The sequence below is a fragment of the Larus michahellis genome, chromosome Z (assembly GCF_964199755.1).
Source record: "Larus michahellis chromosome Z, bLarMic1.1, whole genome shotgun sequence".
In the NCBI taxonomy this organism is placed as follows: domain Eukaryota; kingdom Metazoa; phylum Chordata; class Aves; order Charadriiformes; family Laridae; genus Larus; species Larus michahellis.
In genome coordinates, this window is record NC_133930.1 from 76,465,659 (window position 1) to 76,492,981 (window position 27,323).

General features: G+C 37.4%; 1 protein-coding gene across 7 annotated transcripts in view; it reads right to left on the bottom strand.

The window, feature by feature from the left end:
- Positions 1–375: 375 nt before the first annotated feature.
- SUSD1 (sushi domain containing 1) overlaps positions 376–27,323 on the bottom strand; it is a 46,949-nt gene continuing 20,001 nt past the window's right edge. Inside the window, exons 8-17 of one of the 7 annotated variants that reach the window (XR_012584958.1) lie at positions 26,539–26,633; positions 24,724–24,913; positions 23,618–23,712; positions 22,318–22,504; positions 12,770–12,863; positions 11,705–11,960; positions 6,990–7,029; positions 4,195–4,288; positions 1,430–1,633; positions 603–1,329 (exon numbers count right to left, since the gene is read on the bottom strand). Coding sequence is in view for 4 of the 7 variants with exons in the window: in XM_074570556.1 (XP_074426657.1) it covers positions 1,495–1,633; positions 4,195–4,288; positions 6,990–7,029; positions 11,705–11,960; positions 12,770–12,863; positions 22,318–22,504; positions 23,618–23,712; positions 24,724–24,913; positions 26,539–26,633 (1,190 nt within the window). In the remaining 3 variants the exon portion in view is untranslated. Of the gene's footprint in view, positions 1,634–4,194; positions 4,289–6,989; positions 7,030–11,704; positions 11,961–12,769; positions 12,864–22,317; positions 22,505–23,617; positions 23,713–24,723; positions 24,914–26,538; positions 26,634–27,323 lie in introns of all 7 variants that reach the window. The other 6 variants (XR_012584960.1, XM_074570557.1, XM_074570556.1 and 3 more) reach the window with 6 other exon arrangements.

Sequence of the window (27,323 nt, forward strand, 5' to 3'; positions counted from 1 at the left end):
GAGAATGAATTCCGCAGGAGAAACTGAAAAATTAAGTAACAGTAGCCCAGTATGAACAGTTAAGTTGTTCTTTCTCAGTCACTGAAGAAAAACATTACCAACTCTTAATCACTAATGCAAAGGTGTTCTTACTCAGCTACTAACTACTGAAAACTTACTAACATGAAGGGCAGACTTCAGTAAGCAGTGGAAATGCTGGGTAACAGAAATGATATCAAAGTACTGCTACTGCCCAGAACTGATATAAGCACCCTAGTTAGACGTAGCAGTTAAAAGCTCTCTCCTGTAACTCCGATTGTGATTCCTCTCCGCTACCAACTATGAAGTCTGTTGTTACACTTTGAAATACCCTTTTTAAGCACCAAAAAAGGAATTACACAACCCAGAGATACAGAACATCTAAAACTATAAAGCCAGCAAGAATCAGAAACCCTTAGAATTCCAAAAAGGGGTATCATATTTCAAAAGTGGTGAAACACAAAACATAACTTGGAAAAAATGACAAAACTGAGTAAAACCCAAAACTCTCGTGTCTTTATTTCATCAGTTAATTGAATGATTTTGCTAATATATCCCAAAGCAACTTCTGAACAGGAGTGGAATTAATGAAAGGCACTTGATTCTTTCTTACAGAAGGAAAAATATTAATGCCATAGGAAATTGGTTAATTGTATTTTATTAAATGACTCTAACCAGATGTTACACACCAGCTCGTTAACCAGACAAGGATTTAATGGCTTTACTCAGCTATAATTATAGAACAGAAATTAACAAATCTGCACTTAACACAGGTAGCTCCTTATTTAAATTAGTTTCACATGCCATTAAGGCTACTCAGCTTTTTGGCAAACTGCAGTTTTATAAGTCGGTGTATTATTTGCAATTATTGCTAATTGCTATGAGCAATGATTGCAGTATCTCTGGAACACATCTGTTGCTGACACTATTTAAATGTAACAATTTCATGGCTAATGACTCTGTACTTGTTATTGAAGTACCATTACCCGTAAGTGACTGATGAAAGTCTTCCATTTTTATACTTAGAAATACAATAGGCACTTTATCTGACATAATGGTTGATCTGTATTCTCTCTTATAAGGGGCCAGTTTATGCGTCCTAAGGTATCTAAAATAGCGGTTGATCTTCAGACAGTCTTAACTGGATCAGGTGATTATTCATGTAATAAAGTACAATAGAAACGCTCGTTATCAGGCATTCCTGGGGCTGGAATAGCTGAAAGCCTGTGGCCAACACACAGGACACATGCTAATGTCTCTGACACAAACCTGTTTGTGTGAGGGAAGGTTGTCCTTTACATATCACACCATCTGGAAACAAGGGGAGATAATAAACATCTCACTTCCAGTAACAAATACATTTCAACTGCCCATGCTATACTACATATGTGCCATGCAGATATATCCATACCCAACAGATGCTGGCTTTGGTAAGAAGAGTGCACTTTCTCTATGCTGACTTCAGGGGATAACACGTTAAAGAAGAGAGACATTTTCAGTCTCTAGGAATGTTGATGTAATCCCCCTTTGTGCCATGTCCACTGTAGCAGATAGATGTACAGCCTCACAGGCTAAAGCAGCAGGTGGGGAGTGCACTGTACTGTGGAGACAGTTGCTGGAGAAAGAGAAAAAATTCCAGTTAAAAAGAAATACTTAAAAAACGTTCAAGAGACAAGCATAGACCTGACAGAACTTGCATCTGGTGGGATGTTGGTGGGATAAGTCACAGAGTTCCTAAAGTGTTTTGAAGACCTAAGGTGCTGGTATAAATTCTGAACATTACAGCCAGTTTGAGATGGGTAGGAAACATTCCCATCGGGCCTGATGACTATCTGACTTACATTAAGTTTGGCATTGACAACACTCGTGCCCAATGAAGACCTTCAGAAAGGCACTATCCTTACACATCTGAATGGGCATAACATAAAAAAAAGAAGCAAAGGATTAGGAAGAATGAAGGCAAGTCAATGTGTGACAAGGCACCTTAATAGTAACTGTAGGCCAATGCATTTTTTAAATGAAAAAAGTTAATAATATCTAAGGACATCAGCAGTCAGGCTGTGCGCTTTGTGAATCCAGTGTCAGACTTTTACTCACTGAGGAACAGTTAAAGCTGCTGTCAGCAACTATGCTAGTGGGAATTCACAATCTGTCCCACTGCGGTAATATAATCCCCGAGGCAGCAGACATGTGGCAAACTGGTGAGCATTTGAATAGAGTGGTTCTTTGTGACAGAAGCTGCAGAACAGGAGAGCTTACAAGGACCCCAAGAAATAATCCAAGACCATTCACCTAACACGATGTCAAGACCAGCTGTAGCTGTGTCATTCCCGACAAATGTTTGTTTAACCTGCTCTTGCAGACCACCCAGAAGCCATGGTTTCACAGCACTAGCTGCAATCTGTTCCCATGCCTTCCTTTCCTCCTGCTCAGAAGCACACGGGTATACTGCCCATGGATGCTACACGTACCACGTGCGCTATGGATGAGAGGAAGCTGGTCTTTCTATAATGGCTTTTTGTATATTTGTATATCATACTTCCTGTCAGTCTTCTCTGCCAGGCTAAGCAACCTACTTGTAGATTACGCTACTTGCAGTTGGATCAGACAGATCTCATGTCTCCCTCGTTAAATTCCTCTGTCTCTTTCTCCTGATGGGCCACATCTGCCTTGAAGTACCATGCCTAAAACAAGACTATGGCCTTACAGCGGACAGGGCAGAAGGCTGACTTCACGTGTTTTTTCAAATTACCTTCTTACTCAGAAATGCATTAAACTGATGCTTATTTAAAACGAAAAGAGTATCTGTTATTAATGGAAATCGCAGCTACTGTTTCTTGTGAGCACTGTGAAGGCCCTTGTCACAAATGACATCTGTTTTTTCCGTTCTCTGTCTCTTAGTGGGATGGGGGAGCTTTAATTTCTGCCAAGTACTAGTACTGTCTATTATCTTAAATAGTTCTCCTATCATCATGATGCTAATTGATTTGACACAGTTTTATAAAGTATTTATATCCTTCTGTCACATTTTTGCCAGAGAACCTGAAATAACTGAGAAGCCTTTCATACCATGACAGCCCAGGGCTGCCCTTTCTCCTGCAATAAGCCCTCTGCCAGGAGTGCTAGTTTAGACATCAAGGCAGTTATAGTCCCTTCTGCCTCAAATGTCAAAGCTGACTCTGACAATGTTTTTCAAAAAAACAATCAATCAAGACTGCAAGCTCAAGTTTACCACTGCATCCTATTGCCAAAAGAATCCTGCGATCCCCTTCTTTAATTACTTAAAGAAAGATCCCATGGAACCTTTATTTTGGAATTTAGATTGTAAGAATTGATTTCAAATTTAGACAACTACAAATAATCCAAATAATCGTACTTTCTCCAGCCCTGTGTAAGACTAGCTCCTTCTATTTCTGAATGCCAAATAAGCAGTTTAACTGATCAATGCTCTGTACTTCACAGCCCCCAAGCTGGAGGCTCCTGACCTTTCCAGGGACATAAGTCACAAGACTATTCTTAGAGATAAACATATTAAAGCAAGAACAAAGTCATAATTTTCAGTCAGATTTTACACATACATAGACATTTACAATTACTTAGAGGCATATATTTGGTTTACTTTGAAAGAACGATAGTTATAAAGTTACTGCCCCTGAATGCAGGATCACAAAACAGAAAGAAATCAATTTCTTAAAATTTTCTAACGTTTTATTTGTAGCCTTTAGCTAAAGATCAACTGCTACTGAAAAACAATCCTTTTAGGCCTTTTAAATAAAGTTGGGAAGACTAGAAATTAGGTCCTTACATAAGAAAAGTACATCAACATTTCTGTTGGTATGACTTCACTTTTAGAGTAACACAGGATATAAACTTAATTTATTTAGTTACCATTAAATCACAACACCTCTGAACTAAATTCCTCGTGCTACTCACTGTCTGAATCCTTCCTTTATTAAGATGAGCCCCATACTTTTCAGATGTTTAGCCAGTGATTGCAAAGATATAGAGCGCGTCAGTTCAAGCAATGGACAGTGCTAGCAGCCACTGAAGGAACTCTTGGTAACAGTTTCTAACCACCCAAAAGACCTAAACCAAGCAGACTGGCATATCTGAAAAGAAAAACACGTAAGCCTTGTGCAGAAGGACTACAAACCTGGAGTTAATAACAATACATACCGTGCTGCTGAGAATGACAGGAACAGTATAAGGCAGACAGCAGCAACTGACCCTAATCCAACAGCAGTCATGTATTGCAGAGTGGGTGATAAATCTGAAAGAAAAATATCAAACAATTCAGACAAATACCAAATAGTGTACCTTCAGTCTGGTGACTGACCAACTGAGTCTGCTCAAAGGTAAAATACTGGACTTACTGCTCAGTCAAGTAGTAAGGGAGCTGACTATCTAGTAGTTACTGTCCAGTTGAGGAAGTAAGATTAAACGGTGTATTTCCCAAAAGTGATTGTACTTTTCCATCACTCAGTTTCCTGCGTTCTTCTTTCTAATTCAGATACTCAATGTCAACATTTTCCCCGCTCACCCTTGGGAATTTCAGTCTAAATCATATGCCAAGGTGGTCTCTGGTGCCAGAAAATCCTACTGCTTTATTAAATGGCTTGATGCATCTCCTTCAAAATTTTTAAGAATTTTTAAGAATTGCCTGAATTGTCTTCCGCATTCTTTTTTTTTTTTCCCCCCAAGCAACAGAATAGAAATAAACCTGGCAACGACAGCCTTACCCAAGCCCATAATACCGTAAGCCACCAAGGGACAGAACAGAAGGCTTACTTTTCACTGTCAAAACCAGAGTTATTAAGAACTACTGGTGAAGGTAACCTGACAAAATAGAAACTCAATCCCTTCCAGCCAGCTCCATCCCATTTTCAGCACTAGTTAACAGTTAACTATTTCTTACTGTATTTCCCACAGACATCTAGGATGCAGGATCTTATTCCTGCAAGATTCCACTACCCTACTTGGTGTTAAATTGTGTAAGCATGAGCCACGTTTTAGCAAAACTTTAAATTCTTGCAAAAATGGCACATATACACTTAAATGTATACGTCCACAATGAGAATCCAAGTGCCCAAACATCAGAAAAGCAACTTCTATTACTTAAACTGAACCCTTATTTGGCTCATATGAATGCATAGATGAGCATTCACCCAAAACACCCTCAACAATTGATCTGAAGCACAAAAAAAATCATACAAAGCCATATGGAGAAGCTGACAAGTTTATCATCTTTGCCTAACACTGCTCAGTGAAGCAAGGCTTGTACCTGTGCAGCATCTTTCACCTGTATACTTACTATAAGTCTGTCAAAATAAAGAATTTCAGACAGGGACCCTACAGGGAAAATCTGTTCAACCTACAAACATGTTCAGTTTTGGTAAAAGGAAGTGTGCTTTTAACAGCTTTCTACAACTTTTTATGACCATGATTTATCATGTAATGTGTAGCTTTGTCTAGATGGCACCTGAAACAGGGCAATTTGGTTTAGATTTAATTTACAGATTTGCCTTCCACACAAGTTGAATGAAGAAACACCCCTTAATGGATTTAGTGAGCCAAAAGTACTCTCAGCCTCTCCAGCAGCAGTACATTAGGGCCAAGGACACCATTTGGCTAGAAGTCCACTCAACATAAAGGCAAAAAATTAATAACAGAAAGTCAAAGGACTGTCCTGTCCTACTCCCATCTTCCAACGCCCATTCTTTAATCACAAAACCAAAATCCACCTATACCTAAGACAGTCTCTGACAATGCCCTACAAGCTGATAAATGACAAATTCAGAAGAGGGCGGATTTATGTCTTTCTAGAGTTATTTTACAGCTCTTGCCTATGCTGCTCTAGCAATAGAGCCCTCAAACCTAGCAAATCCTTGATCTTAGCCAAATCTCCACAACCACAAATTGATTAGATATTCTAAATGTGATGGTAAATTAGATTTTCTAAACGTGATGGTAAATGAACTAGGTCACAAGAGTAGGCAACTAAAGGCAACCTAGAAATACACAGACAGTTGTCACCAGAAGATCAGTAACAGCAGTAGTCAGATGCGGGGTTTGTGAACAGCAGAGGAGATGCACCTCAAGCACTCCATGCACTACATGATTTATTATAATTCCAAAGTACTGTCTCACTTTGCAGTGTCACTGGATTTCCTGACTCAAATTTGTCAGTCTTTCAACTCAAAAGCAACATTTAGAGTTTACAGGGGACTCCAGTGGTGCCACCTTCTTTGTCAGGGGAGGTGAATGTTTGCTTTTTGCTGAAACATGATGAAATGAGTGAAGAAAGTACTTTCTACCACAGTGGAAGGGAGGGCAACTTGATCTCTACTGGACTCCAAACTACTGTGAGGTAAACTCATTCACTAGAAACATTTTATAGCCAAAAAGTAAAACAAGGATAAAGCCATGCTGAGAAATTCACTGGCTTCTAAAGTTATGTCATTATACTTTTCAGAAACTGTGCTCACAACTACAAAAATTAGCAATATTTTTCATTTTTGCATGGTGTCTTTTATTTTCTTAAGTTCACAACAGGTCTTAATTCTCCAAGGATCACCTGAACATACAACATTCTAGCTTCTAAAAGCTAGAAAATGTCTTTTAAAAAAAAATATATTTAAGCCAATATAGAACTACTTTAAAATAGGCTTCTAAAATTTCACATCTTCTGTGCTTCAAATTCTTTGTGCATAAAAATTGCTCTGAAGATTTGGATGTGATGCATAGAAAGGGTAATATTGTAACATAGGAATTAGAGAATCCATTTTAGAATGGATTAGTGAATCCATTAGAGTGGAATACTAAAATGCAGGGCAAATTTTCTGGATCTAACAAAATCCTCAAAGTCAACTGACCATTAATGGCAAATGAAGAAACAGACACTGAAATTATTAGCTTATGCTGCCAAAGCCATGACAACTTCTATTTTCTCTTTGAAGGAAAAATTAACTTACTTTTAATTTGTGCCCAAACAGCACAGGACTGTGTTCTCACCTGAAAATGAAAACATAAAAATCACTGTTTCTCATGAGAGAAATTTATTATCACTAACACTCTGCAAGAGCAGCCATCCACAACAACTGTATTTTATCACTATTGGGAATGGAGTTTGTTATCCCCCTGGGAGCAGACTCTAGCTTGTCTGAAAAGATTATAAACCATAAAGACAAGATTAGAGATAGAGCTTTGATGAAAGGCTGGCTCTAGTCTTCTAGATCATCACTCTTCCTTTCTTTCTACAACCTAGGCATGCAAGTAACATGAAAGGATCTTTGAAGCTGCTTGGATAAGAATTCATTTGTGAAATGCTACGATAAGGCTGTATACTCTGTATTAACTCTATCCCCATGTAGAATATATATGTCAAAATAGGTACTAAATGGAATGTTTTTCAAATACTAGATGTAGGGGGGTTTTCAGTTATGACAATTTGCTTGGCAATTTTTAACAATTTTTATAGAATACTTACAGTAGTTAATGTTCACAGGAGTTGAATAAATCTTTATCAGGGGTCTGCTTTGGCAATTGGTTAGCAAGTTTGGGTTTGGTTGGGTTTTTTGTTTGTTTTTGTTTTGGTTTTTTTTGTTTGGTTTTTTTTTTGTTTTGTTTTGTTTTGTTTGTTGTTTTTTTTTTTCAATAAGCTTTGGTCCCTGTAGAGCTTTCTTCCCCCAGCACTTCAGACTCGCACATACACAAGATGTTCTATTCTAAGTTTGATTGTCTATTGTATAATTGCTGTGAAGTCTATTTTTGCAGTGCTTCTACACATACTTTCCCGCTAAATGACTTTCACAGACTTTCATAGAATACATACATATATGTTTTTCATGCTTTGGCAAAATGCGTATTATGTTGCTCTGCATAACAGTAGGTTTCTAGGAAATTGAAGGCTGCATTTTGAAGTACTTGCACAAAAGGACGAAGGCACATTTGCATGCTTAATCTTACTTTTGTGTGTCTGCATGCTGAACTGTGGAATCTCTTACACTCGTTTTTTATAGGGAATTTTCTGGTTATTTAAAAAGACAAAACACTAACAAAGAAAATCCTCTTAGGAGAGGGAAAATAAAGAACAAGGGGTGGATTTAAAAACTCAAGCAAATGCCTGATTATGGGGGCACTGGTATGAGTGCCATCATCTTGAAATAGCCAGCTCCATGGTATACTGTAGTGTGCAGGAAATCAGTCAACTCCTGTCTATCAGAGACGTTACAGAGCTCCCAATAATCTCAGCAGCAAAGTTCACTGATCTGTAGTTTATACTAAATCAAATTATAAATCCCATCCTCTGATGAATTAGCACCTTTCCAGAAAGCTATCAGTGAAATTACTCCTCCAAATACTTGAGTATCCATAGATCTCAAAGTCCATACTTCAACCCGGCTATTCACAGCCAGCTAAACAGGAGATAGAAACCCCTTCCACAGCTGCACACTTAAAGGAGTTCTGGAGAAAAGAGAAAACATTTTGCCATGCATGTACGCTTTCCAAAAAATAAAAACAGTAATAATAAAAAACAATAAAAATGATTTCTTATTAGGCTAATTAAAGACTTTTGTCACAGTAGGGGTCATTTTGATTCCAATTTTCCAAAAGCTCATAGCTTTTTTCCTGAAAAGATGGTGTGTCATCTTCACCTTTCAGAGGCCCACTCTCACTTCTGTCACACGCATCAACAGTTTGATCCAAAAAAGCCAATGCCGACACTGAACAAAAGCTATGCTAAAGAAATTAAGTTTAAACTCCAAACACCTTTTTTAGTTCTTGCCCTTCACTATGAGCCTTGGCTCTCTGCACAGCATGGAATCCATAAAGTAATCACTGGAGATTAAAATAGATACCAGATGGGTTTCAGTTATTTAATTAGCAGTATCCCTCACGGAGAAGGACAATTCTAAAGGTGGACAAATTGTTCCTGTTATGTAAGATTTTTATGATAATGACAGTAAATTTTCATTTGTTCCCAAATCCTCTCTTGGTCTCCATCATCTCTATATTCAAATTGCCAAATTCATTAGTATTAAAAATGGTAATTTCCATTATCTCTGACTTCCTCACTGCTTTCCATGTACATGCCTCCAATGATCTCCTCAAGATCACCTGACCAGCCTTTTAACACACCTGAATGTCCTGCACAAATGAAATATGCACTTCAAATCCTCCATCTTGAAAAATAAACAGAAAGTAAAAACTGCACAGCAGACACCTTTCTCAGGACCTCCAAATCTGAGAAAGGGATAAAGGAATATGGACTCAATAAAATGGAACAGCTAACTTTTCTTAACTGTGTCCACATAACTTAATCTGAACTGATTTTCCCACCCTTCCCACAGGTATGTTGAGGAATAATGGCACTGAAAAGTCAGAACCAAGCAATGATTTTGCAGCATGTATGATACAAATTGTACCATTCTCAGTATGAAGGGGCACGGAGCCAGAAGAGACACTGGAGGATGCCAGAACATTAAAGTATAATAATGAGAACATTAGTTAACAGTCTATGACATATATTTCTAATGTGTCTGTATTCAAATGGAAATATGTTCACAAGTAAAATACAGTACAGAAATGCTGATTTAATGTGCATTAATAATTGAGGGCAAATAAAAGGACAGATTTTTTAAAAAGCAGACTTTTAAATATTAACTCTTGAATCCAAATTCAGTTACTTAAGTAATCAGATTTTCATAAATTCTCAAAACCCAACAACCCACAATTTATAATTCTGAATGTCTTTAACCTGTTAATATCAACAATTGCACAAAATACAATAGCATGGGAATTGAAGATAAACCACTACTTTTGAGTCACAGATCTATGTTCCATTTCAAAGAAGCAGAGCTGGGAACCAAAGCTGTTTGGTATTTGCAACCCTAACAATGATTTATAAATTTTGTATGTAACTTTGTGTACTTCAACAAGTAACAAAAGCCATGCAGGAAAGTGTATATTAAGGAGCTGATCCATTCTAAATGGAAGGAAGTGAAGAGTGACTTCTACAAGTAACAGTAATAATATTCCATTAAATACTTCTGGCAATGCTAGAGATGAAACAACAGGAAATAATCTATATGAAAGAATAATGTAACTTAGAATCAGTTTAACGAACAACTGGCAGAGATGCATAAGCACTGTTCTGTGCAAGAAAAGACTCAATACAAGCAAGAACAGGAAGTGTTCCCAAGTATCAGAAAATATTGAAGGGAAAGAGCTAGGGAAATCAATGTATAAAATCCAAGGATATATAAACTGAATTCAAGGATTTATTTAGGAATGCTTGAAGAGGCTAAACTTGTATACATTTGACTCACTAACAGTCCTGTTCCACAGAGTAAATTTTTCTAAAAAATACAGTTTGTTGTCCAAATTCCAGGGTATTTTGGGCTAACTTAACATTATTTATGAACTGAATCCCTTCAAATGTCATTTCCCTACTTATTCCCTCACACAATTAATTAAAAATCTATGACAAACAACAGACTCATATCAGGATCAGAAACCACCTTATCTGTGCTATAAAATCTTCTCAGACTATTGTTAAAGTAGGTACCACACAAAACACAGGCTGCAGAGCTTAGCAGATGCCAGTAATGGCTATTACGTGTACTTGTTTTACTTCACTCACTTTGGACTCAGGCAGAGTTACATTTCCTAATAGAAGCTGTTTCCACTTACTGAGATTTGGGTGTGGGCTTCCAAAATTGTAGAGAATTATTTATAAGTGACTCACAGATCAGTTTTTGCATGCCTCCTTGCTTCGTGCTGTAGACACAAAGCCACAAGACTCCATTTTTAATTTTTTTGGGTGGCAGGGTGAGGCACTGTTTAGGTGGTTTTTTTCTTCAGTAGGGGTTGCTTTATTCTGTTTTTATTTACATTTGACATTCAGGAATTGTCTGCACATGAAAAGTCTATCCCCTGGCCCATATGAGAAAAGCCTCCTACTACTAAGACTTATGAAAACATTACAAGCTGTTGACCCCTCAGATAGATAATGACTGGAAAACAAGTGGCGTAAGGACATCATGAGAAGTAAGACACTGGAGCATGAAACAGCTGAGATGCACCTTTCAGAAAGTCTTTGTATCTAATTAAAATACATATTTACTTTTCTAATTAAAATAAGTATTTACTTTAAAATGAAAAAAAAAAATGATAGTAATGCCCTTTTTTCCACAAGGCTTTCCCAAAGGAGCTTGAGTTGAGATTCATTGCTACGTGGAAGGTAACACACATGATAAAATATGTTCTTCCTTGTCATTTGGAGAACTGGAATATTTTGTTATGAAATATTCAATTAAAAACTACAATGGGTGATTTTTTATTGCTAAGGAGTAATTTTCAGATTCTCATACTAATCTCTTTCACTAAATTCTAGCCCAGTAAAGACAACCTCAATTACTGAGGGCAGCGATGGTCATTCATTTTTAGTTTTTTTTCCATTGTTTGCCTTGTGGAATCCAGAGTTGCTCCAACATTATAATGACATAAATATCTGTAAGGAATTACAAGAGTTATTTAGAGAGCTTCAGACTTAATCTAATTCTGTCAACTAACAGATCCTTGCAACATCATAAAAAATTTAATACAAAGCTAACATCTTCCTCTTGTTTAACCAGCAACATTTCATTCAAAATGTGTCAAGAAAAGGTTTTAAAACATCCATTACCTTATTCCACTCACTTATTATTCTCAAAAAAACACAATATTCTTCTCCCAGCTTTAAAGGGGCATTATAAAACTTCCCGTAGTAATGTCTGTCTCCAAGAGCAATTGACATGTTATCAGCAACATCCTTCGCCCGAAATTCAGCTGCCACGTATCCTTTAGCCTCAGTGGTATTACTAAAGAAAGTTGCAGCAGCAAAGGAGTCACAAATAAAAGTGCTTTGCAAACCCAGAGGAAGCACAATCACTTGATAAAGACTGGAGTGAAACAAAAAAAGTAAATGTTAGCCCTCACTTCAGTGTACGAAGCATCAGACATTCATTAATTCACGTTGTCTTTTCTATTTGTAGCCTTTTAAGTGGTTTTTATTACCAATGTCCAAGACGAACACTTCTTACACTAAAGTATCTCTTTCTCTATGTTCCATTGCATTTTGAACCAAAAGCACTGTATGCACAGCTTAGAGCTGGTTCTCCTCATCACATGCCCATTAACTTCACCTGTTTCTTCATGTTCAGAAGAGCATCAAACTAAGTTATTGCAGGCTATCTCTTACTCTTCTCATCTAACGCGTAAGTTCATTTACGAAACAATACATCATTGGCCTCTAAAAATTTACCAGAAACAAGACTTTCTCTGTAACTAATATGAAATATTCAGAATATGCGTAAATACAGACAATGTTCACCATTTCGTCTGGCTCCTAGAAAAAAAAAACAAGTACTGGCTGCATGAGTTTGTTGGAAAATAAAAAAATCACATGGGTAGAGCTGTGCTTGGATCCATCAATAAAAATCTACTGTGACTTCACCGTGGATGAAGGAAAAAAGACCAAAACCAACAGTGAAATCTCAGAATTATCAAAAACAGAATTTTGTTCCAGAAAGCAGGGAAGAGTCTGAGGCCAAATATTACTCTGCTAAGGGAGGAGAAACTGGGAGTTACAGCTCAAGTTTTCTCCCATCGCTAACAAAAATAATCTAACCCCCACAAAACATTCCAATATGTAAGTTACATAAATCTGCAGAATGTTTTTTGAAAGGGTGAAGAGTGCACAGAGACAAACCTGATCGGTCCATTTCGATCTTCTGCTTTCCGGAGTCGGAGCAAGGGTGCAGAACCTTTTACTGCAACAAATTCTACATCTGGGAAAGGGGGATCTAAAAAGCAAACAGATACCAGTGCTTCAGAGAGGTTTTACAAATATTTCAGGCGTGAGGGTTCCTAGCTATTTTTTCCCCTCTGTTAACTGAGTCTCAAACCACTGACGCTAAAGTCTGCAGACAACATAGAGTCTGGTCAAGAAAAACACAGAACAAATAGAAGCATGATGGCATGGCAGCCCCAGCTCAAACCCCCAAATTGAAACATATCTGCTAGCTTGGAAAACAAACAAACAAACAAGACAGAGATGCCCAAAAATGATGGTAGACTACAGAGAAATGAGACAGGAAAGATTTGTTGGAATAAACAGTATTATTTATTAGACTAACTGAAATGGTCAAGGAGAACAAAAAAAAAAATACCCACAAAACCCCCCCAAACTCCAGGCACGCAGCTCACCAGGAGAAATAAAATGAATAAAGGAGAATCTATTAGCGCCAAAAACGCTTTCAAGAAAGCAACTTCCTTAGTTACTGCTCACACTCAGCTAGCAATATCCAGCCCCTTAAATTGGATTTCAATATGGGTACAGAGCTCTAATTTGCTTTAGTGGAAATTTGCATCAAGGCCAACCCTGAACAAACACTTCTGCCTCTGATTTCAATGGCAATGATGACATCTGCACACACACAGAGACTGGTGCTATGATAATGAAAAATACCACTGTATGCCTGGAAGCAAAAATGAGAAGAGCTTCAGTGTGCACAACCGAGGCAGCAGAGTGTGAAGCACAGACTCTGTCCATCCCAGAAGTCAGAAATAACTAGCGCAGATATTCACAGGTATTGCTAGGCTGTTTGAAAACTGGTGTATCAAGCTGCTGAGATGGCATCTGACTAAGAGTAACAAATGCAGTATTTGTATACAGAAAACCAAGGCCTCAGAGCACTGTCAGAAAGAATAATCAATGTCATGGTGACAAACAAAATAAAGCCAATGCAGATTGCCAACGTTAAGTCATGTCAGGCAAGATCTTGCTGAAAAGCATGGATTTTTCAAACAGCTGGAATACAGATAGCTGCACATGTATGTTGAAACATAGAAATTCCTTAGTTCAGCAGGAGAAAATGAGGCTTGTTAGAAAAAACTGTAAAGTGCGTAAAAAACTGGTAAACTGAGAGCTAGCAAAATACAGGATGTTGGAAGTGGAACTGCTGGGCTGCAGGAAGGTTATTAGAGGAGTTCCTCCAAGACTAAAAAAAAGTAAGTACTAAGTCTGGCATTTTGTAAACAATCACGGTGCAAAATCTGCATACAGATGAATTTTGCTCCTCAAACCATGTTAGACATTGTAAACCTGAGCAGTATGGAGACATCATGCAAGAAGAACTGAATCACCTTTACAGCTGTTATTTTGCAAAAACAGGATAAAAATTTACCAGTATAAAGTACAAGATAACCTCTTGCTACTAGCAAGAATTTTTCTGCTACTTGTTCTAAATTCTTTTGAGTAGTAGGAAGAGTATATTAGTACATCTCAAAATGGTATCAAAAAAAAAAAAAAAAAGGACAGGGCTGCTCTAAAAAGCATAAGAAACAGATTTCTGTAACACCAGAATAGTACCACCAGAGGTACAAAAAGCCCAGGTGTGATTATTTCACAGTGTCTGCAGTTGCAAACATTAGTCCAACAGAGCTAAGTGAAACCAGTGCAGAGGATGACTACAAGAAAGATCCAAATAAAGGAGAAATTGTCTTATATGAGGGAAACAAATCTTGTCTTTGTAGACAGTGAAAAAGGAATCTGAAAGCCTACATGATCTCTGCTTTAAACAGATGAAACACAGGAAAGGAACAATTTAAGCACTGTACACCCAAAATAAAGACAACAGGCCATACAAGCATCCCTGGCAATAAAAATCCTACCTTGCCCTTTACAAAGATCATCCTCAAGAGAACCTCCTGAGAACCTACTTAGCCAGATGAATCATGATGGTAGTTCCCCTCTACCAGGTTGTCTTCAAAATCAGGGTCTGGGTGAACTACTAGCGAAAAAAATAGCTACAAATGTTTAAGATTGAAAAGAGAATAAGATTTATATATAGCAAAGCCTTAATGTTCTACAGTGGTTTCCCTCTAACAGACAGGGCAGAAAACCCTTTCACATAGTCTTCTGAGTTAACGAAGTGTACTGCATGCCTGGCTGCAAGAACAGGAAATGGTATTTACTTCAGACGGTCTTTTCAATACTTCTGCAACCGCAGATATTATAAAATGTATAGATAGTATTTCTATCTGAACAAAATAAATGAACAAGTAATATTTGACAGCCAACCTTTATGTCCTTTGCACCTTGCAAACCAAAGCAAACAGAACTTAAGACCTGTAAACCCTCCCTTAACTTCAACGGTTCTTCAGCGCAGACATTGCTAGTGAAGAGAGTGACAAGAAAATGTATGTGTCAGGGTAGATTTATCTGGTACATTTCTCCTATCTTCCTTTCTTAGGTATCCAATGCTACCAGGAGACACCGTTATTAATTTGTCTTGAGAAGTTTCCCATTTCCAAGAAAAACTTGTGATTTTCTTCTTTAATGCTACCCAGAATGTACACTGCATGCAACATTTTTGCATCTTTTTTTCCAGATAAGCAGTGCAAGGGGAACAGGGGACAAAAAGACTGCTAAGTTCCTAAGAATTACTTTTTTTAATTTTCTGTAATTCGACAGGAAAAATGCAAAACATGAAAATAAATAGCCATCGAGCAGTGACAGCCCTAGTAAGTGGTCAAAAGAGAGCAGTTATCTGAAAAAACACGCAGTGCTTTTAAAGCTTGGAGTCTTTTGCCATTTTTAGTTGCTGGTAAAAAACCCAAGTTACTACAAACATCAAGCATGCTGAAGACAACCTCCCTGTTTTAAGAAAAGTGAACAACTTGCAACAATGTGAAGTAGTATTAATGTTAATTATAATGCTATAATATATTTAATGTAATGGTAATAATTAATATTAATAATACTAATAAATAACAGGAATGGATTTCATTTTTGCTTCAGTGACCAGGAAGGAAACTCTGAAGCAGTTATTCCATATGCAGTATTTGGCCACTACAAACTTTTAGTAAAAGAAGCATCTCTCCAGAAATTTAATACTTAAAAGAAAAAAAGAAAAAAAAAAGTCTTCTGTGAGGTCAACATAAGTTCCAGATTTAAAAATCCACATGGAAAATATACTAACTTAACACCATCTAGAACAGGTGGAGGTAAAAGGGTAATGCTACGGAGAGATGAGGACTTGCACTAGGCGGGCCGTGAGAAGAAAGCAAAGTCTTCCAGTCTGTTCAGGTGCTGTTAGCACTTTGCCTTTGTTAAACATTTTTGAGGTTTTTTTTAAACACTTCACCAGCAGAACAGACCAATGTATCTGTAGCAGCACCAGGAAAACACAGAAGAATGCAGCAAGAAATGCAAGTATATCCAGAGATAGTCCCACTCTAACCGCTTCCTTGCCACAGCAGTGCTGTGTTACTAACACTTGGACATTTCAGACACAGTCTCATTTTCCACGATAAGAATCCATCCACTGAGTCTCCCTCTGAACACAGAGGCAGGCTACAGGAAAGAAGTGCACACCAGGAGGTGCCTACCATTGCAACAGCACAGGGAAACAGCACACACCTGAACGCTGGAGCAAAAGCCTGCTTGGTGTTATACTGTAATCACACTCTTCAGAAAAAGCTAGCATGTTGGAAGCAGTTCACTGTTACTTATCATGAAAGGATTTCTCAATGGAACAGCTGCATTTCTTTCTATAATCCTGGAAATGAGCTGTTTACTTCTTGTTTTAAAGCCCTGTTTTTTGCCAATACTGTTTACTGCTGCAGAATGTGGACTTCAGAGGTAAACTGCTGCAATACAAGGAATATGAGCACTTTTATGACATTCACCAGTAGTGGTAACAGCAAAATTTAATGCCTTTCCTGTCACCTGACCTTTTGTACAGCTCTGAAGCTGTAACTCTGGACAGCACTGTACTACTTGCCTTTGTATATATAACCCAGGCAAGAAAGGTTTAAGTTTCATGTACACAGACACGTTAAAAATAAATGCACGAATCCATTTCTATCCCACCCTATATATGGATATGCAGAAAGCCTGTTAAACTGAATTATTTGTACCTTATTAAAAAACCTTTGCTTGGTGCCAGCATAGCCCTCTTTATGGCTTCCCTTCATCATTTTCAGCTAATGATAAAAGCTTTAAAAATAGTAATGGAATTGAACCACAAACTCCAAAACCAGATAGCAACTCTTCCCAAGTTCAGTGAAGTCAAATCAAAGATTCCTCTTAGAGCAAAGTTCTAACTGAAACAACCCTTCACTGAAATAACATTTGCATGGTCTTAGTTTCCTGCAAACAGGGATTTTTCTTAAGGCTTTGAGGGCTTTATGTCCAAAAAGTTTTTTACTGAATTTTAAAACAAGGAAGTCAAGAATACTGCTGTAAAATTAAAAAAAAAAAAAAAGGTAGAGATATTGATAGAATAGACAAGGGTTTTTACCATTTGTATTACTGTCTGAAGTGTAATTAAGTTTACTGTACATATTACAGTATAATTGTTTTAACAAAGTGAAGTGATTTTTAACTTGGAGAAAGACATTTCTTAAAGAAGGGATGATAGGATGGAAGGAAGGAGGTTGAATAAATCAAGACCACTTCTACAGAAAATGATAATTTAAATCTTCTTTAAAGATCGTATTTTAAAAATGGATATACTAGCAGCGTGAATGTGTGATCTGTTCATGTGTAAATTCATAGCTGAAAAGACCTTACGATCTATCTTCTTCCCCATTGTAGCCTATTCTTATATTGGTTTTTTTTCTGTTTTGCATTTCATTTATTTTACTTAATGCTAATTACATGAACTAGGTGAGAACAACATAAAGACTGAGACAGATACATCACTATAAATTTTTAAAGGAGTACCTGAAGCAATACTAAAGAACACCCACTGAAAAAGCAAAGAATTTTGTTCAGCATGTAAAGCACTGACTATAAAGCATAGACTTTACCACCTATATGAAGTGCCCTGTAAACATAATGATAGAGGTGATCAGAACATTCACGGTTTCACAAGTACTTATGAAAAAATTATTGCTATGAAGGAGGTCATAATAATGACAAAGACGTAGAGTTCATATGAACTTAAACATCATGCATTTGAATAGCCTCTGCATAAAAATACAAAGTGCATGCATCAATATATGTATGAAAGTGTTTAAAGGACTGGCAGCTAATTTCTTCCCTACGTTAAAAAAAAGCAAACAAAAAATCAGGTTTCAATCGCTCCCCTTTCCCCATTACATAATTCAGAAACTCCCTTCTTTGCAATACTCGTGGTCTGAAGCTGCACACTGAAATGGACTGTCTCTCTGGAGACACATGATGTGCTGTCAGAGTAAGAGCTGTCAAATCACCACATCTCCAACAGTCTTTCACTTCCTCATTGGAAAGTAGATTTGGGTTTTCCCTCCTTTGCCAGACCTTAAAGAAGTCCCTTTATGAAAGAACAAGTGTAAATCTTTTCCATCATACAATAGAGCAGAACAATAATGTATCTTTTATGTGTGTGTGTGTGCGCGTGTGCGTGTGTGTGTGTGTTTGTGTGTACATCCATGGGTGGGCAAACAAATTAGACATCACAACCTGATCTGTAATGTAATTTGTTTTTCAAATACCGTGATGAAAGTGCAGGGCTCTGGAAGAATATACTTAGCATGTGATGGAATTCATTCTTCTAATTCAAATCACTTTCTAGACTCCCTGCTTGTGAGTCAACTTTCTGACTTACGTGTTCATACAAAGACAGAGAGGATACAGACACAAGAGTCTGTGGCCTGCATGTATATCCTGGACTAAAACAAAAAGAATAGCAGCTGAGAAACATAGGAACTACTACAACTGTCTGAACTACACAGGCTCAAGGTCAAACCCACCAGAAAGTGCACGTACAAACGTGTAAGAAATGGCAGCAAGTGTGAACAGTAACCATAGAATAAAGTCAAAACACACCTGGGTTCTAAGCAAAAAGTTGAGAGGAGGAAGAGTAATGTGAAATCATCATTGAATCTAATATTAATTATTTTTACAAGTAGGAAATGTAATTCAGCAATTCAGGCATGAAAGAGATATTTCTAGTGTCCAGAAAATTTTCTGTCTTACAGACAGAAACTAAACTGCTCTAAAGTAAAAAAACCTAGCCAGACACCATAAATAAGCAGGCATTCATGACTTCACAAAGACCACAATTTTGTCACATCCAACATAACACATAACACATCTATCCCAAAGCAAACCTTGCAAACAGACTCAAATATCAATAGTATTTTAATGTGACTCAACTGAAGAAGTTACTCTTACTTAGGATATTAAAAACAAAAGCCAAAGAGCATTAGCTCTTTCTCTATTATCCTGGTCTTCAAACACTAGGAAGCAGTTACAAAATTCAGTCTTCTTAAATTCTTACGTGAAACCAGATAACGAAACAATGCCTTGTCTGAGCATGCCTTAATAAATGATCTTCAAAAAGGCTAATGAACAGAGCCACCTGTAAATAGTGTAATCCCAACAGAAATAATGAATGAGAAAGTATACCCACAAGACACTCCTTTCCTTCCCTGGAAACAGACATGAACTCCCTTCTTGCTTAAAAGACAGTCTTGCTACCATCTTTTTACAACTACAACATAATCACTAATCATTTTTCATAATTGACTCGATTTCCTATCTCAAGTATACAGGTGCTGAGAGCTTGTCTAAAATAAGCTAAGATGACATGAAAGACTGTGCAAAATGCCTGCTACTGGAAGTGTGAAAGGAGCAGAATTTCAATGATCCATGAAGCATTTACTTGGCTGTATTTACCATCCACAAGATGATGGGCAAAACCAACCTTGTGCTCAGCAAAGAACTATTTTTAAAGGATGCTACTTGCCAGGGAGAAATGCAGGCTTTTAAGTCCCCAGTTCTTGCTTTTTTTCTTTAGAAATACTATGGATATAACAAATCCTCATTTAGGAGATACATAGATATAAATATAGATATTCAGGATATAGAAGTAGCTTTCTTAACACGCATTTACAAATCTTGCTTTTTGAAAGAAGATCCAAACTTATCGCTAGCATTATACATGCTTATTGTATTCTGCAACAGTTGTTTTTTTTTTTTATTTACACAGATGACTATCCTTGTCAGGAAATTAAGCTTGTTAGGCAGTGTTCAGCCAACCGTTTGGGACATGTCTCTTCAGAGTAGGTGAAACTCCACAGTTAAGATTTCCCGAACTCTCAAAATGTGGGAGGTGTGTGGAAGCGAAGGAGATAACAACATCTAGATTCACCCCCAGCTGGGGAAACAGACCAACTGACTGTGCATTTGTTAAAGGATGCTGTATGGAACCTTAGACAACAAATGAGGCCACCTCCAGTACATTAACAGTAAAACACTTTCATAAGTCAGCTTCCTTAGAGCCTCTGGGCTTAAGGCATATCTTGCATGTAAGCAGTACCATTTAGCCAGAAAGCCCCCAGAGCCAAAAACCAGTTTTCAGACTTAAACTGGCAGAAAAATTGAGATCATTCCACCCATCCTGGAAACACAACCTTCTGGTTCAACAACGTACATGATTACAAAATAACGGACAAATGAAGAAGCAAACTATACACCTACTCTAAAATTATAAATAGTTTTTATATAAATTAAATTGCTTGTACAGATAATGCGATTCCCGAAACATAAGGCATAGAACTCAAAGGGACACTGCCAGAAAAATTATTTTAACTGTATCCTTTTCATTTTAGATAAACTGAAACAGCAACAAATTTAAAGTCTTATTTAAATTATCATTACTTGGTGAGCTTTCCAGCATGATCACTGTTGGCTTTTTAATTTTCACTCAATTTCAACTGCAAAAAGATCTACTTTTATTCTCTGGCTTCTATTAAAAAGGCACAACATGGAGTGTTTGCACGGCAAGTTTTGCATGAAGATTGCTAATGACAGAGCAACACCTACCTATTATTGCTTATTGAAAAAAGTAGCTACCAGATATAAAATGGCTTGTGTAGCAGGATCTTTCAAAACAGAAATGACCTAGCTTTTACACAAAGACCTTTTCTGGGGCTATGTATATGCATTTGTTAAGCACTAGCTCAGCAGAGAGGGAAACGTGCCAGCTGCTAAGGCACAAATACCATTTCACAAGCACCTGCTGCAAAGTGTTCTCTGTAGCTCTACTGAGCAACTGACTTGATGCAATCCTGCAGAGTTTAGGAAATACCACAGGACAACAGTGTAAAGGGCTACACCTTTACTCTGAGTATGTATTGAAAAATTACCTCACTCAACCAAATTCTGAGACAGCTTACTAGTTTTTACAAAACTACATGTACTTAGGAACTCCTGGATGCTACTTCTGAGTGACAGCTAGGAAGCTTCTGAAAATGTATTATCAAATCATTACTGTAATTGCATTTAAATTAAAAAAACCCCTGGTCATTGTATATCCTAAGCAGTAGCTTTAGGAAACAAGAGATGTTTTGCCTTTAATGAAGCTTAAAAACCTTAGATTTACTATTACAAGTACTGTAATACTATCAATTTCAAAACCACCACAAATCTCATTCTTCATGAGCAGTCAGAAGAGAACCGGTTCCATCTAGTGGCTGAACAGAATTTTACACACTCAGAGAGCTTGTTTCTTTGGAATTCCAATTTGTGGCCCCAATGGGAAGAACAACACCAGCACCAAACACTGCACTTAACAGTGTAACAGTAATAACCTAATTCAGAAAGTCTGACAGCATTGGGATGGTGCAAAACTGTTCAGAACTGTTTGTTCTAAACAAAAATGAGCTAAAAGGTGACGTCTGTTTTTTATCACAGCACCTTAGTGCCACACAAGTATCTTGCTAAATAGTGAAGCTGAGACTCTTCCCTACGGAATCGCTCAAATGCCTTTTAGGTTTTGTACTTTAACAATTGCAGATGAAAGTATATGTCTGAGGTAGTTGCAGGACTCTCTGCACTTTGGATCCTTGCAAACTTTCGTGATATCTGTTGTCTTGAATACTCACATGAAGTGCAGTTTTGCTATTATCTACATTTAACAGTGGTGAGAACTTGTACTAAAAAAAGTGACTTAGTCTCTAATACGGCAGGGAATTTAATGCAGCTCCCCTATCTACCCATCTTGTGTCTAACCCACCAAAGTATCTTTTCCCTGCTGTGCCAAAATGACACTTCAAAACATTGTACCCGCATTTCTCTCCCCCTTCTATTGCTGGACTGTCAGTCCTATGAGATCTGTGAAATCAAACAATGAACAATTCTAAGCATGGAAAGAGCACTTTGCTAACCCACCATATGACACAGATCAACAATGCTGTTTCACTTGAGCTTCCTGCACCCAACAGATGCTTTTGTAAATTTATAAAATAAACGGCAGGACCTACCTGTGATTTGTGTTGTCATGGAAACGAGCAGTGAAAAATTCAAAGCTACCATGGAAATATTAACTGAGTAATTGGTGCCTGGCTGCAAATCAAAACAAACTTCTGGAGCCTGCTTGTGTGTGGTGAGGTTGAAAGTCATTTCATGAAAGAACTCCTTCTGATACCAGCGCTGGCCCTGCACATGAAACTGTAACAAAACAATCAAGGCATAGAAATTGCAATGTTTTCATATATCTGCACTCAGTCATGTCATGTACGAGAAAAAGCAGAAAAATACATCACTGCATACAGAGTACCAAAAACGTTGGCGCTGACAGTTACTCAAATTCAAATGCTTCCAAAATTCGACAACTGCAGTCCTCTAGATCAGCTCTGGCATTGTCCTAGTTCTTTCACCTCTCCTCCTCCTAGTCTATCCTATTTTTTTATTAGTACTGTAATTTCCCCCAATTCTTGATTTCCTGCAAACATACAGGCTTCCAGTAATAGTGCACTTTCATTGTATTATTTCCTCATAGTGCAAAGTGATTAGTTCTAAAAGTAAGCTCACATGAACACCTCTCTGGTTTGACCCTGAGGATCAAGTCAAAATCAAGTAATTTTGACCTATGTTAAAATGCCAAGTATCCTCCAGGACCTGCCTACGGACAGCTATGTTTCCAGGCATATTTACAGAACCTTGGTTTTTTTATTGTTTCAGTTGGATTTTGTATGTGTTTGTTTTGTTGTTGATGTGCCAAATGATCATGAAGTTATTAACTTAAGACCTCTCCTGATCATTTCTCTATTAATGAAAACTAAAATGCTCACTGTATTTTAATGATGTGCTAATTTTCCTTTAAAGACATACCACGCCTTTACATAACCTCTGAGCACCTCTTAGCACACAGAGATCTGAGACAACAGCAGGTGGTCAAGAGTCTGGCAGAGACAGAAATGCCCTGCTGGGATGAGGGAAGACTGAAGGCATGTCACAAGACACAGTGGACTGACTCCGTGGAATTGGAACAGAGTTGTCTGAGGCCTGAGCGTGACAAAGTTGAACGTACAGATAGGGAAGGCAAAATAGAGTAGAACAGGGTGGAAAATAAGCTAGAAGCAGGAAACTACAAAAGAGCATGGTGGTTTCTTTCTTTTTTGAAGGTTGCTATGGAAGCTTACTCTCTGTGTTTTCATGAGAGACATTATTAGGATAAGGAACACTGCCAGCAGCAAGTGTTTGAAAAGTTACAGGGGCTTTTTTCACATAGGTGATTGATGTAAATGGTTTTCTAGATTCAAAATACAGATTGTCACTTACTGAGTATCTGTCTTCCACATCAGTTCCCCTGACACTTCTCCGCCATTTCAAGCAGGTCTCATTAAAAATTAATACATTATTGAAAGCTTCCTTTACTGTAGAGACAATAAAAAAAGGGAATAACTTATTACAAAAACTTCAGTTTCTTCATCTTAATTGAATGAGTAGCTGAAAATAAAAAATAAAAAGGTTTTTATTTTAATTCTATTCTGAGAAGGAGGCAGAATCTTATTTCTTTTTGAATGAACAAACACAGTAAATAAATGAACATATTCCAGGAAAAATGTCTTTCAGATAAACCCAAGCAGGCTATTCAGCAAATCAAGATAGGATTTATTTGTCCAGACCTACGGAGGTTATAATAACAGAAAGACCCAGGGCTTTAGACCTTCTGATGGAAATAAAGTTATCATAGAACAATTTGTCACAGTTGATGCCCTTTAGGAAAAAGCACAAGAGAAAAGGCATTTTTGTGGATTGCAAAGGCAATTATTTCTTAAGGTCTGTCTCATCAGAATTAGTATGTCAGAAGGCAAGCTTAAAGTTTCCACAACCAAAATACTACAGAAACCTGCTGTTAGAAAATGCCTTCTCTACAATTACTGAAAAACTGCCAGAACACTGCTCATCACTGCTAAACATAGGAACATTATCTATAATATTCACATTACTTAGATTAGTACCATACAGCTCAGCAACTGGGAATTCTCCCACAGGCAGAGAATCAGTTTTCAAGGCAAGGAATGGAAACCAGTAAGCACTGTACCATGGACTGAAATTTCAGCGTGTAGCCAGGAATGCCACTGCACCAATCCTGCCTCACACAGAAGACAAATATCCTGAAGGTGCAAGTTTGCCAAATCTTTCTGAAGGGGACTTACTGCCACTGCTCTGTTTACTCATACACTCAATGGCCACAGTGAGCAGAAAGAAAGATGTCTTCCAGAAAAAGAGGATGGTGACGGTGGCTACATGTGTGTAGTCAGCATCAAGAATGATATAGTCTAGGAGACAGCCTGTTATACTGCCTGCTAGACTCAAAACAGTGAATTCTGCAGCATAGTTAAGTTCTTTTATAAGCACAGAGAATACAAAGCACAACCTACCCTTTGTCTGAACTGCCACTGTAACTGAGACGGTGATGTTTGTGGAAGAGATGGTAGTAATATTCACCACGTAGTTACTGCCAGAGCTGAGATCTAAACACACCTTTGGATTATCTTCGCTTGTAGTGATATTAAATATCGCATCTTCCGAGAATGTCTTCTCATCCCATCTTTGGCCCACTATGTGAAACTATTAAAGGATTAACAAAAATGATGGTGTAATTGGTTGTGGCTCTCCAAAATTCAGAATACAAGTTCAATTAAGCCTTGAGAACCTAGTATTACATCTGTTTTAGAATATGAGCTCAATCAAAAAAATAGGCTTGTGACTCACTGTTTTGGTGCAACAAGATGGCTTAATAAATTAGATATTTAATTTCTGACTGTTAAAATTATGAATAATTTTTCATATATTTCTACAATAAATAGAAGGAATCTATAATGTGGACCCTACAAACATCTCCAACACAAATAGTAAGGTGTAAGTAAATGTTCCTTCTTGTTTACAGCACACAGATGGAAACTACCTCTGCTGGCTACTTTCTTATTTCTAGTTTTTCCCCTTGCCCTACGGAATCAGTACTAAGACTGAATGCCAAACAACAGTAAAAGACAAGCTGCCCTAAGATCGTCCCAGTGGAGTGAAAAAAAAAAAACCTGTTGTTTGAATGAGATGAAGGGACAGACTAAACTTATCTAGTTGAGCTCAAGGTAGTCCACACTGTGTTCTGGACTTTACTGCATGTAGTCTATGTCCACATCATCCTCAGTTTTGACTATTCTGAAGTGTCTTGCAGACAGCTGAATTCACACAAAAGCACATGCACAGAGCACACTACACCGGAGATCCACAGCTCGCCAGTTACCACTGGGTACATGAAAAACTGGTACTGGTTTTGAACTGTTAAGAGTAATGGTGAACTTGATTTTTCCATCTCAGCAGTGCTCAATAAAAGCACCCAAAGTAAAAATAAGTTGGTTTATAAGACAGGAGGAGAAAGACAGATTGTTTTCCAAACTTATTACCCAATCTTGAAACCTATTTTTCACATTAACCTACCCACCCTGGAGACCCTAAATAATGCCCTTTTTCTTTTTCCCCTATGTGTACATGCTCAAAAAAACAACCTTTCTTGGGATGCTATCATTCTCAAAGCATGGCAATTCATATCATACTGTTCTGGCTTTCGATAATGCTGACTGAACTATTTGTTTCTGAGAATTTATATCTTATCTTTTATTCTAGATTATAAATAGATAGCAAGAAAAAAAAATGGAAAAAAAAAGTAGTTACCAATGTTGTTTACAATTTTCTTTAAAAAACAATCCTAAAATGTTCAAATATAAGGTGGTTGAATCTCTTGAGCAAGGCAGGGTATTTCAATATACCTTGTATTTCTAAAACAAGTTACATCCAGTATGTGCAAATGATACACTGTTTACTTGAAATGTTTGCATCACAGACTGGACAGAGCTCAAGTTTTGCAATGTTTTCTATGTCAATGTGACCTTGAGCTCTACAACAGCATTTAACTAAAACATAAACTTGTGCTGAAACGCTTCTTATAGTTTCAAGCAGGTGTGTAGGTGATTTACTGGAATGGGACCCCAACGGCTTTTTAGTTTTTCACCTAACTTCAGGACAGGGATTTGTTTCTTTCCTAACCCAGACACCTTTGGGTTTCTAGGCAGTTTACTGGGAGCAGTGAGACAAATTACCATGCAAATAAAACCCACAAAACAAACCTCCACTGCTGACTCACCAGAATTAACCAGGACAAAGCTACTCCCAATCTCAAATACTGCCCCACTTACTGTGTACGTTTCCTGCACTCCCAGTCTTCCAGTTTTCCTTTGCCACTTCAAACACGTTTCATTGAATATGGACAAATTACTGAATAATTCCTCCTCTGTGAGCAAAAACATGAATACAGAATGAAACAGTTATTATTTCTCATGCAAATCTTAATATATTTGGAGCAATTGTTTATTTTTTTTCTGTTTTGTTTTGTTTTTTTTTCAAACAAGAAAAATAAAACAAGGTAGGCAGAAGTTAGGTAGCTAAGCTTTCCCTTAACTGTGTCAGCTCCTAAAATTAAAATACAAAGCTAACTGAAGAAGCATGTCCTGAGCTAATGACTGTGAAGACCTTAAACACACAGCCAGCATTAGATAAACTACCATGACTAATGAAAACAAAATACTTTGCTAGGCTTGCATTTTAGTGTAGAACAATTTTAATTCTAATGACTTTATAGCTCTTGAAGAGGACATTAAAACCACATTACAGTTTCCTGACAGCAAAGGAACAACCTTATTAACTCCATCAGACTTCTCATATGTTTCTATACGTAAAAGCATACATATACAACAGCATTGTTTGTTACACAAGACTCTTCAGTATATACTGTACTAAAGACTAGAATCTTTCATACCAGGTGACCAATCCCAACAAAAGCGCGAATGAGAAAAGACATTTTGCTGTGCTTCGGAGATTCCTCTTAGTCGTAACACATTAAACTGGTACTATGCATAGGCATTCCTGGTCAAAGTCTTTCATTAAAGTGTACTTATGACAGTATTACACCACCAAAAGTGAA